This window comes from Pan troglodytes, chromosome 3 (genome assembly GCF_028858775.2).
Source record: "Pan troglodytes isolate AG18354 chromosome 3, NHGRI_mPanTro3-v2.0_pri, whole genome shotgun sequence".
NCBI classification, from domain to species: Eukaryota; Metazoa; Chordata; class Mammalia; order Primates; family Hominidae; genus Pan; species Pan troglodytes.
This window is the reverse complement of record NC_072401.2, coordinates 77,795,786-77,808,145: the sequence shown is the minus strand read 5'-3', so window position 1 is coordinate 77,808,145 and position 12,360 is coordinate 77,795,786. Positions and strand designations below refer to the sequence as shown.

Below are 12,360 nucleotides of genomic sequence, written 5' to 3'. Positions count from 1 at the left end.
CATAGAATTGTGGCAGGCAGCAGAGCTGAGATACTCAGGTTTGCTTGACTCCCAAGCTCATTGTCCGTCTACTTAGCACATGGAATGATCTAGCCAGAGGGCAAAAGGCTTGTAAGCAGGTAATTGAAGTTCAGTGTAATAAGTGCAGGTATAAAATGGCCAGGGCAAGGAGCTGCTGAATTAATGAGGAAGAAATGGAGATAGCTGTTCAGGCTATGGGTTTTAAATGCTCTATCATGTCACTGTTAAATCATTCATTCATCAACGTTGTTTAGACCCTTCAATTTGCTAGGATACTAGTGGCAATAGATACAAACATGAGCAAAGCAAGATCATTTTTAAAAAGAACTCATGATCTTTTTGGGAGGAGAGATTAGATGGATGAGATGGAGAAAAAATGGCTGCAGGAGAAATCAATGCTACAACAGAATTAGTCATCAGGTACCATTTACCAAGCATGGAAATTAACCCAGCTGCCCTCTCAGTTATAAGTGCATCCCATCCAAACTCCATGCCAGGTGCGAAAGGCTCTCCAGGTCAACTTGCCCTGCCAACCTCTAAATGACCTTCTGTGCCTCTGCCACATTGACATATTCAAGGTTGCCAAACTTGTTCCTGTCACAGAACCTTTGTCCTTGCTGTTCCCACTGCCTGGTAAGCTCTTTCCCTAGTGGTGTGCTTCCCTGAATCTTATAACCCAGGAATACTCAAGGGTCCCCTCCACAGAGAAGCCTTCCCTGGATGCCCTCCCCATTCACTCTTGGTTGCATCATCCAGTCTTCCATGTACTCCCAGCAAGAATCATGATCTAAAAGTCAGTATAGTTTAGTAGTTAAGAGCATGGGCTCTGGAAGCTGGGCTGCTGGGGTCCAATCTCAGCTCTCATAATTTACTAGCTGGGTAGCCAAGAACCAGTTACTTAACCTCTCTGTGCTTCAGCTTTCTCATCTGAAATGGGAATGATAATAATAATTCTTCTAGCTCCTATTGTACTAGTGAGAGAATTAGCTGAGTTTATATATGTAAAGCACTAATAGAGCCTGGCATATAGGAGAGATATAATAAATACAAAGTGAGTGAATCATCTCATTTACATGCATCCATCCAATACACAATGATTCTGAATACAGGGGCACTGTAGAATGCAGGGGTGGGAATACAACCACCAACAGGACAGGCCCAGTCTCTGTCCTCAAGGAGCTTCTGCCTGTCTGAACCATTTCCTTGGTTGATGCAGATGTGCTTTTGACTTGTAAACTTTTGCCTAGAGATTATCTCAACTTTTCTCTTACTCCTAGTTTCTATCCGCCTTGTACGCTGTTTTCTGTTCTGGGATTTGTTGTGTCCAGGAGGCACCAAGGAACGATGCCTTATTGAGCCCTGAGGTGACACATAAATCGATGCATTTTTACAACCACATGATGTTTGTTGCTTGTAGTTGTATTCCTTCTTGTAATGTTGGAGTCAGTTAGAGATTTGGCTTATGTTGAAATGGTAGAATCTTTCAAAGGAATGAGGAAAGCAGAATAATAGCTAAAAGGTTCACTTCTTGGCCGCCTCATGTTTTGTTCTCATTGCTTAGAATGTTTCACAACCACTGGAACCACTTCCTTTTCCAAGTCTGGCTAATTTCATCTTGGACTGGATTTCACTTCCTCTTGGAAGCCTTCCCAGACTTTCCAAGACAATGGACTCTTGGGTAGAGCTTGCACTCATCTGTGTAGGTAAGACTTACTATTCTGCTGCAGAGTAACTGGCTATTCATCTGTCTGCCCCACGAGTCTGCAAGTGCCAAGTCCCTTATATCCTCAACCCAGCAATACCTTCTTGCTGTTAAGAAGTAATGTTCTCTATGCATATATAATATATACAAATTGAATTTATGTAGAGGACAGGAACCAATAAAGCAGGTAAATTCGGCAGTCATTTGTATTGTCTTATAACAGGTCTATTTACTTTTTAAATGTATTTTTGTAGGGTTTTACTGAGTAGGATTATTGCTATAAAAAACAACCTCCAAATCTCAGTGGCTTAACACACACAAACCAACTTTCTCAACCATGCGACAATTCAGTGCAAGCATTCAGTCAGCAGCCTTGCAAATCTTGTGGCTCCACCACCCCTTATGCCCTCAGCATCCTCTCTTGGCTCTTCTGCATTCAGTTGGCAGAGGGGAAAAGAAAAAAAAGTCATTCAAGAGGTTCTCTTCTGGGCCAGGCCCCAGGCATATATCACTTCCCATCCAGTTAACCAGAATTCAGTTACATGGCCACACGAACTGCTAGGGAAACTGTGAAATGTGGTCTAGTTTTGTGTCCAGGAGGAAAGGGAGATAGGTTTTGGTGACCACACAGCAGTCCTGCCACAAAAGCATACCGGAGCCAGGCAGCTCGTGGGTCAAGTGAGGCCCTGGTCTGTCTGCAGTGGGTCCCAGAGTGAAGTAATTACCCTGGTTATCTACTGTTTTGCCCTTGCAGACAAACACGTGTGATCAAAATCTAAACCATTGCCTTGAACTCATTGAGCAAGTTGCCAAGGTGCAGGGACAACTCTTTGGGATCCTCACAGCAGCAGCCCAAGAAGGTGAGAATGGCCTGTAATTTCCCATCCAGTTCTGCTTGCCTTTCTCTCTTTTCTTGGTGCTTTTTTGTGTTCTTTGACTGTTGGTGTGGTTGGGTTTCTCTCACTGACCTGATGACCTGATGTGTGTATTCTCTCTCTTTTTTTTTTAATTATACTTTAAGTTTTAGGGTACATGTACACAACGTGCAGGTTAGTTACATATGTATACATGTGCCATGTTGGTGTGCTACACCCATTAACTCGTCATTTAACATTTTAGGAGGACGTAATGATGGTGTGGAAACAATCAAGTCACGCCTTTTGCCTTGGCTGGAGGCTTCCTTTACTGCTGCTTCCATGGGAAAATCTGTTGACAGCAAGGTCCCCTCTCTGCAGGTAGGGATGCTGAAGGATAACCCTTGACTTTCTGAACAGTGAGATAAAACGAATCAGAAACCTCCAAGAGAAGAAGAGGACTTAATTCTGGTAGACTGATAGAGTGTCACAATTTGTGATGGATATTGGTGGTTTCCATGGGACGGTGTTAGTTTTTGAACAGGTGGAGATCAGACTAGAAAGAGAGCACATACCTTGCTTAAGGCATCCACATCATTACATCTGGGCAACCAAAACATTAGTTACTTTACTTTTAAACATTTATATGGATTTACCTATAATCCTTTCTAAAACAGAAGCATTTAGAAAGCATTTAGTCTGTTCTGAGAAAACCAAACATCACATGTTCTCACTCATAAGTGGGAGCTGAACAATGAGAATACATGGACACAGGGAGGGGAACAACACAGCAGCGCCTGTTGGGGGATTGCAGGGGTGAGGGGAGAGAGAGCGTTAGGACGAATAGCTAATGCATGTGGGGCTTAAAACCTAGGTGACAGGTTGATAGGTGCAGCAAACCACCATGGTACACGTATACCTATGTAAAAAACCTGCACATTCTGCATGTGTATCCCAGAACCTAAAGTAAAAATAATAATAATAATAATAACAGAAAGAAAGCATTTAGTCTGTTCTGAGCAAGAGCATTATAAGATAGTGGCTGAAGGATCCCTGCTTGGAGATCACTGAGCCGAAAACCAGTCCCTCTTTTATGGCCCTGGGTAGGTATCTAAACATTTATGTCTCAATTTTCTTACTTGCTGAATGGAGACAATGGTTTTGCTGATCTAAAAGGTTCATTTGTGAGAATTAAATGTGATAAGCACACTAAACAAGTTACACAGGGCCTGACACATGTTAAGTACTTTATAGACTTCAGTTATCATTAAGTAATTTTTTTTCCCTGAGAATTTATGGACGCTTCTCAGGTTTTTATCCTCTGTGTGGGTGTTATTCTAGGTATAAAGATGTAGAATTTCAAACTGTTTTTGGAAATTGAGGTATAATTTATATTCAGTGAAATCCATAGATTGCTATTTCAGCAAATGCATATACCTGTGTTAATTCCCATCCCTATTGGAATATCAGACATCTCCATCACTCTAGAGCATTTCTTGCACCTTCCCCAGGGCAACCATCTTCTGATTTTTATCACTCTAGATTAATTTTGCCTGTACTAGAACTTCATGTGCATGGAGCTGTGCATAATGTGCTCTTTTGAGTTGGGCTGTTTTTTAAAAATTCATCCATGTCATTTAATGTATTCAGACTGTTTTTTTTTTTTTTTTTGGTGTATCTTTCCAGGACACGTTTGATAGGGAGAGACATAAAGATCCCAGTCCTCGGGATCGGGATATGCAACAGTTAGACTCTAATTTGAACTCAACCCGGAGTCAACTCAACCAGGTTCAAGACGAGTAAGAGGAATGCAAGTTATCTTTTTCCAAAAAGAATTGTTTTCAATTTAATTAAGTTTTAAATTCGAAAGGAGAATAATGGCTCATGTAAAATGTGGGCATTTGCAAATAAGTAATATGATTGTGTGTGTGTCTGTGGGCATGTGTGTATGACAGAGAGAGAGGGAGAGAGAGACAGAGAGAGAGAGTTTAGAGTCAGTGGTCAGTGTCTGTGGATTTGGGGACAGGATATATTATGATACATGGTCCCCTGGTTCCTTCTTTGGAGTTCCTTCTTCATAGGCACATCATCAGCCTATATTGACAAACAGGTAAAGATTGTTAGACAAAAATCTACCTATTGGGAGAAAAATTTTTAAAAAGATGTGAAGGGGAAAGAATAAAAGAGAGTGAACAATCAGACAAAGAGGAGAATTAAGAGAAAGACAGCAAAAGTCAAATGAAGTAGGCTGCATCTATCAGTCTATTATACTCATTTAGGGGTGTATGTGTGCTTCTCTGAATCTGAGAGAGTCAGAGTCTTTTAAGAAAGGAAGAATTCAAGATTTTGCAATAACTATTAGGTATAAGAATGTACTTTTTAAAAGTTAAGCAATTCAGGCAACAACACATATCAGATGCATGTTGTGGGCAGAGCCAGGGTAGCAAGCTTAGGGAATCACTGCAAAGAAAATTGTATGTGGACTTTGGATTTGTACTTGAGGCAGGTAGACAAATATGTATGAAACTGTGCTTGACATACCTAACAAAAATCCATCAATGGGAATTTCTCCTACCACAGCATTGCTTCATTGCTGACATAAATGGGACAGAAAGGAAATCTTTTTTAAAAAAAAATTAATAACTAGTTAAGGCTAGGATGGAATAATGTGTGGTGCTCTGCCTTGTTCCCTGATGACATTTCCATTTTTCTAAGGAAGAAATCTCTATTGATTTAGTTTTGCCTGATTATAAAAGTAATACAAATTTCTTTCTCAAAATGCATACAACAAATAAAAATTGTTGAAAATCACTTGTTTTCTTGTCCCCATTAACATTTTGGTATATTTTACTCCAGACATTTTTCTTTGTGCCTGCACCTCCACACATATCCATTCATATTTCCAACTGGAATCATAATCAATGAGCAGTTATATACCTGAAGCAGTCAAAATTTATAAATGTAATATGCAAAAAGCATAAAATATATAATTTATTACAACCAATGTGAGCTCATTTTGAAGGATTTTTCAATAAGCCACTTCAAGTTCACACAGTCATTTTTGGTTTATCGTAGTCCATTTTCTGTAAACATTCAGCTCATTCCAAGTGCAAACATGCATTAAGAGCTATTTTTGCCCTCTCTTGGGGTCTCCCTTCCCCTCATCCTTTCTAGGGGAGGGATGCTTGTATACTCTCCTGGTGACGGACATGAGGAGTTTTTGGTCTTATACTGCCCTCTGGGTTCTTGCTGGCCTTAATTTCATGTAGGCACTAGTGTCTCGTGCTGATGGGTCCTGAGTTGTGCACGTCTTGTCTGGGGAGGTATCCTGGGACATTAGCTAGCAACGGCTGCAGATGACCCTCCATTTTCCTCTAGTTGTGAGGAAGGGCATCAAAACTTTACTGGTTCTTGATGGCTGTCAGCACCAGTAGGGGCCAGGGTTTCCCACTTCTCTTTCTTGTTTCAGTGACACTGTTGTTACCTATAAGGGGTACCATAGATCAAGAAACTTAATGCATGCTTTAAAAAAACTTTTCATTTGAAAATAATTTCAAACACAGCAAATCTGCTAGAATAGCGCTAAACATTTCCATATGCCCTTTCATATGCCTTTTGCCCTATATGCTTTATCACGTATGTGTTCCTTCTCTCTCTCTCTCTCTATGTATGTATGTATGTGTGTATATATATATATATATATATATATATATATATATATATATATTCTCTCCACCAACCATTTGGAAGTTGCATACATGAAGATGCTTGCTGCTTTTCCCTGGTTTTCTTAGTTTCTATTTTTATGTTATTTCAATAGATTTTGGAGAACAAGTGGTATTTGGTTACATGGATAAATTGTTTGGTGGTGATTTCTGAGATTTTGGTGCACCTGTCACCTGAGCGGTATACACTATAGCCAATGTGTAGTCTTTTATCCCTCACCCTCCTCCTTCCTTTCCCTCCAAGTCCCCAAAGTCCATTATATCATTCTTATGCCTTTGCATCCTCATAGCTTAACTCCCACTTATAAGTGAGAACCATATGGTATTTGGTTTTCCATTCCTGAGTTACTTCACTTAGAATAATGGCCTCCAGCTCCATCCAAGTTGCTGCAAAGGCCATTATTTCATTTCACTGTATGGCTGAGCAGTATTCCATGGTGTATATATACCACATTTTCTTTATCCACTCCTTGGTTGATGGGCACTTAGGTTGGTTCCATATCTCTGCAATTGCGAATTGTACTGCTATAAACATACATGTGCATGTGTCCTTTTCATAAGATGGCTTCTTTTTCTTTGGGCAGGTATGCAGTAATGGGATTGCTGGATCAAATTGTAGTTCTACTTTTAGTTAAGGAATCTCCACATTGTTTTCAATAGCGGTTGTACTAGTTTACATTCCTACCAGCTGCATAAAAGTGTTCCCTTTTCTCCACATTTACTCCAACATCTATTGTTTTTTGATTTTTTAGTTATGACAATTCTTGCAGGAGTAAGATGGTATTGCATTGTGATTTTAAATTGCATTTCCCTGATAATTAGTGATGCTGAGCATTTTTTTTCATATGTGTATTGGCTGTTTGTGTATCTTCTTTTGAGAATTGTCCATTCATGTCCTTTGCCCACTTTTTAATGGTTTTTTTTTCTTGCTGATTTTTTTTTGTGTTCCTTGTAGATTCTGGATATTAGTTCTTTGTCAAATGCACAGTTTGTGAATATTTTCTCCCATTCTGTGGGTTGTCTGTTTACTCCGCTTAGCAGAAGTTTGTTTTTGTTTCTTTGTTTCTTCTGCTGTGCAGAAGCTTCTTAGTTTAATTAGGTCCCATTTTATTTATTTTGGTTTTTGTTGCATTTGCTTTTGGGTTCTTAGGCATGAATTCTTTGCCTAAACCAATATCTAAAAGAGTTTCTGGTGTTATCTTCTAGACTGTTTGTGTTTTCAGCTCTTAGATATAAGTCTTTGATCCATCTTGAGTTGATTTTTGCATAAGGTGAGAGGTGAGGATCCAGTTTCGTCCTTCTACATGTGGTTTGCCAGTTTTCCCAACACCGTTTGTTGAATAGGGTGTCCTTTCTCCACTTTGTTTAGTTTTAACCCACCTGTAGTTCTTATTCTGTTTTTAAATTTAAGGTATCACTAAAAGAATTTGTTCTCCACATTCTATGGTAGCCAGCTCTCTCTTCCCTCCCTTACTTTGCCTACTTGTCTCTTAAGCCAGGGTGCTGCCCACGATGGAATGAATGGGCCACCCAAGGAGGTTCCCTATGTCTAACCTTGTAGAGACTGGTTTGGTTCTGACTTAGTTCCAAAATGCAAATTCCAATAATTATGGGCAAATGGCCACAAGTCTGCACAGGTTTGATGAACCCCCAAGCAAGGGAAGATTTTTAGATTTTATGCCTGAATTCTGGTTATGAATCTTGCTTTTCCTCCTCTCCTATATCCAATCTATCAGAATGTCCAATTGAATCTATCGCCTAAACTTTCACACTTGCCCCTTTCTTTCTATTCCGCCACCCCTGCCCTGGTTCAATCCTCTGACATCTCTTTCCTGAACCAATTGCCTTCCTTCTGACTGGCTTCCCCACTTCTATTCTTGGTCAACCACCATCCGTTTTCCACTTAGCAAATATGTATATGTTTTATTGTATCAAGTCATCCTTCTTTTTTGTTTTCCTTTTTGTTTTGAGACAGAGTCTCGCTCTGTCACCCAGGGTGGGGTGCAGTGGTGCGATCTCGGCTCACTGCAAGCTATGCCTCCTGGGTTCATGCCATTCTCCTGCCTCAGCCTCCTGAATAGCTGGGACTACAGGCGCCCGCCACCATGCCTGGCTAATTTTTTGTATTTTTAGTAGAGATGGTGTTTCACCATGTTAGCCAGGATGGTCTCGATCTCCTGACCTCATGATCCGCCCACCTCAGCCTCCCAAAGTGCTGGGATTACAGGCGTGAGCCACGGCGCCCAGCCATATCAAATCATCCTTCTGATTAAAAGCTGTTAGTCTCCTCCTTTTAAAAATATTATATTTTATTTTAAGTTCCGGGATACACGTGCAGGATGTGCAGGTTTGTTATATAGGTAAACGTGTACCATGGTGGTTTGCTGCACAGATTAACTCATCACCTAGGTATTAAGCCCCACATGCATTAGCTATGTATCCTGATGCTCTCCCTTCCCCCAACCCCCAACAGAGCCCAGTGTGTATTGTTCCCCTCCCTGTGTCCCTGTGTTCCCATTGTTCAGCTCCCACTTATGAGTGAGAACATGTGGTGTTTGGTTTTCTGTTCCTGCGTTAGTTTGCTGAAGATAATGGCTTCTAGCTTCATCCATTTCCATGCAAAGGACATAATCTTATTCCTTTTTTGGCCGCATAGCATTCCATGGTACATATGTACCACATTTTCTTTATTCAGTCCATCATTGATGGGCATTTGGGCTGATTCCATGTCTTTGCTATTGTGAATAGTGCTACAGTAAACATATATGTGCATGTATCAATAGTAGAATTATTTATATTCCTTTAGGTATATACCCAGTAATGGGATTGCTGGGTCAAATGTTATTTCGGTTCTAGATCCTTGAGGAATCACCACACTGTGTTTCACAATGGTTGAACTAATTTATATTTCCACTAACAGTGTGAAAAAGTTCCTATTTCTTTGCAGCCTCGCCAGCATCTGTTGTTTCTTGACTTTTTAATAATCGCCATTCTGACTAGCATGAGATGGTATCTCATTGTGGCTTTGATTTGCATTTCTCTAATAATCAGTGATGTTGAACTTGTTTTTATATGTTTGTTGGTCACATAAATGTCTTCTCTTGAGAAGTGTTTGTTCATGTTCTTTGCCCATTTTTTGATGGGGTTGTTTGTTTTTTTCTTTTAAGTTTGTTTAAGTATTCTCTTCCCTTTATACTTAGAAAAAATTCTAAATTTCTCACCAGGGCTCTCATAACACCCCTCCTGATCTGGCTGTATTTCTGCTCCAGTGTCATCTCCTGTCACTTTCCCCTGACCCAGTCTACTGTATACTTCCTCACTTTGAGGCTTTTGCCTGTGCTCTTCCATTGCCTGAAAGAACTTTTCAGTCTTCCACTGGCTCTTTGCATGCCTGGCTCTTTATTATCCTCCAAGTCTCAGCTTAAATGTGCCTTTCTCAGAGTCCTTCTGTGACCACCATATGTTGAAAGGTCTTTCTTCTCTCCTTTAATACTCTTCCATGGTGATCTGCTTTTCTCATAATAGCACTTATGAGAAAAGTTAGAGAGTGAAGTCACAACTGGGAACTTAAAAAAATAAACTTGCTTGCATATTTATGATCTATCTCCCCAACTAGCCTGGAAGATCCAAAGGGTTACTGTCTTGCATTGCTGAATTGACACTGTTGTATCCCCAGTACTGAGCATCATGCCTGGCTCATAGTAAGTCCTCAATAATCTGCTCAATGAATGAACAGATGTGCAACAAAATATTTAAATAGAACGTCAGCCTGATTAAAACAATTGTTAGCATATGGATGTACTTTTCTTTCTTCTTTCTGTATGTCATCCAAGCATGTGAAATTAGCATGTATGTTTGCTTATATGTGCATCCGCTTGTATGTGTTAGGAGAAAAATACCCAAGTTCTTCATTCCTGCTTGTATTTTCCTCCTTTTCTTGATCCATTTTCTACAGTTCATTTTCTCTTGATAAAAATGTTCATTTTCACAAATTTACTTTTAAGAACTTGTTACATCTTTATATTTGAATTAAATATATTAGTTTCCTTTCAATCTCCAATAGCCATATTATGAAGTTAATGCTATTTTTTGCTTTCTTTTCATTTTTAGACATTTCATTCATTCATTCATTTCTCATTTAAAAAATATACCGTGTGACAGGAACTGTTTAGGTACTGGAGATAGAGATGAATAAAATAAAATTATTGCCCTCAAATAGTTTATAGTGTGAATGCAATGAGGTAAATGGGAATGGAGTGCCGAGAAGGGGAAACAAAGTTTTCTTGGGAGAATTGGGGATACTATGTGGAAGGCCCTTGCCGAGTGGGCATTTATTAGAGGAGGAATCAGGTGGGGGATGGAATTTTCGGTGTCTGGTTAGGATCTGTGGGATTGACAGGGATGCTGTTAGCACATTATTTCTCAGGCTGCTTCACTCTCTAAGTGCAAATCCCAGTGTTTTGCCTTCCACTGTTCTTCCATCTAGAGGGAAGGATAAAGGCTGATGTGAGTTTGGAAGGCAATTGCACTATCTTAGCCTCAGGACAAGTGCTATGATATCTGGCAGGGTCAGAGAAGTCAAGAAGACTTTGTCAACTCAAGTCTCACTGTTCTGGGGCAACTTCATTGAAGACCATTGGTCTTCATTCAGTATCATCTATCTCACTTCCATTTTTTTTTTGGAGACATGTTCTTACTTTGTCACCCAGGCTGAAGTGCAGTGGCACAGTCATAACTCACTGCAGCTTCAAAGTCCTAGTCTGAAGAGATTCTCCCACCTCAGCCTCCTGAGTAGCTGAGACTACAGGCACACACCACCACACCTGGCTAATTTTATTTATCTATTTTTTATAGAGACAGGGTCTCACTATGTTGCACAGGCTTGTCTTGAACTCCTGAGCTCAAAAGATTCTCCTGCCTTGGCTTCCCAAAGCGTTGGAATTACAGACATGAGCCACTGCACCCAGCCCCACTTATTTTTTAAACTAGATAGACCTAAATAACATGATTTATTATGATTTGTCTACCATGAAGAGGATTTGAAACTAACTATGACAGAGATACAGTGAAAACTCAGAGAATTTGTGCTCAATAATTAGTAGAAGTCAGAGGCAGGAAGACATGAAGTACTTGATTGTCAAAGGTGATTGTGAGGACTTTATAGGTGGGCACATAATTTTTTTAAATATTGAAGAAGTCTGCAGCCCCACAGTCCAAAGCAATAAAAATCAATGTTGGTATATTATAGAAAAGTGGAGATTTTGTAGAGAAAGCCAACTTGGGGCTTTGATGTAATTAGAGCAGATGAATTAGGCGGGTGAGAAGGAGAAATTGAACAAGTTTCTTTGTCCTTTATATTCTAATACTAAAAGTCTTTTGGGGGTAGTAGCTCTATAATTTCCTAGTGTTGGACATTGAGCAAAGGATGTTAGCATGTTTTAGCATACAAGTCTACCACAATATTTGCAATATTACCTGATTGAATGCAGATGTCTTTTAACTTGATCTTGTTTATGTTGAACTATGTCATATACCAGAAGTTCCTAAGTGAGCCTCTGCCTTGATTTAGAAAGTCTGCCAATTTTGAAAAATCTGTCTTTAGTTACTGATTTATCTTACAGTCTGGCTGAAACTGAAAAGAATCTTGAAGAAAGCAAGAACAGATCGGCCATATCCCTTTTGGCTGCAGAGGAGGAAATAAATCAGCTGAAAAAGCAGTAAGAAAAAAATTACAGGATTATTGCAGCCTAAATCATTGAATTTAGCTTTTTTGGTGCTCCATTACAACGTGAAAGAATCTGTTCACTATCAGAGAGAAAATGCAGAAATATTTTTAATAATTATATATATATATATTTACTACAAAGATATTACTTATCTACTATAGAAAACTTCCAAAGTACAACATAGTATAAAGGCATATAAAAACCCTTTCATAATTGCAGAGCCAGTGACTGTTACTATTTTACATTCTTTCCAATTAATATATTAAAAATAGAGTTGAGACTACAGAATAAAATGTATAAGTATACAATTTTGGATCCTAACTTTTCACCTG

At 39.4% G+C, this 12,360-nt stretch overlaps 1 protein-coding gene across 11 annotated transcripts in view; it reads left to right on the top strand.

The window, feature by feature from the left end:
• The window catches only part of SPATA18 (spermatogenesis associated 18), a 45,425-nt gene that overhangs the window by 6,653 nt on the left and 26,412 nt on the right, over positions 1-12,360 (top strand). For 4 of the 11 annotated variants that reach the window (XR_679689.5, XR_010156609.1, XR_010156610.1 and 1 more), the window contains exons 2-5: positions 2,478-2,583; positions 2,843-2,958; positions 4,264-4,376; positions 11,924-12,019. The exons of 1 other annotated variant lie outside the window; for it this stretch is intronic. Coding sequence is in view for 2 of the 10 variants with exons in the window: in XM_517297.6 (XP_517297.5) it covers positions 2,478-2,583; positions 2,843-2,958; positions 4,264-4,376; positions 11,924-12,019 (431 nt within the window). In the remaining 8 variants the exon portion in view is untranslated. Of the gene's footprint in view, positions 1-2,477; positions 2,584-2,842; positions 2,959-4,263; positions 4,388-11,923; positions 12,020-12,360 lie in introns of all 11 variants that reach the window. 6 more of the 11 variants (XR_008547558.2, XR_010156611.1, XR_010156612.1 and 3 more) reach the window with 3 other exon arrangements.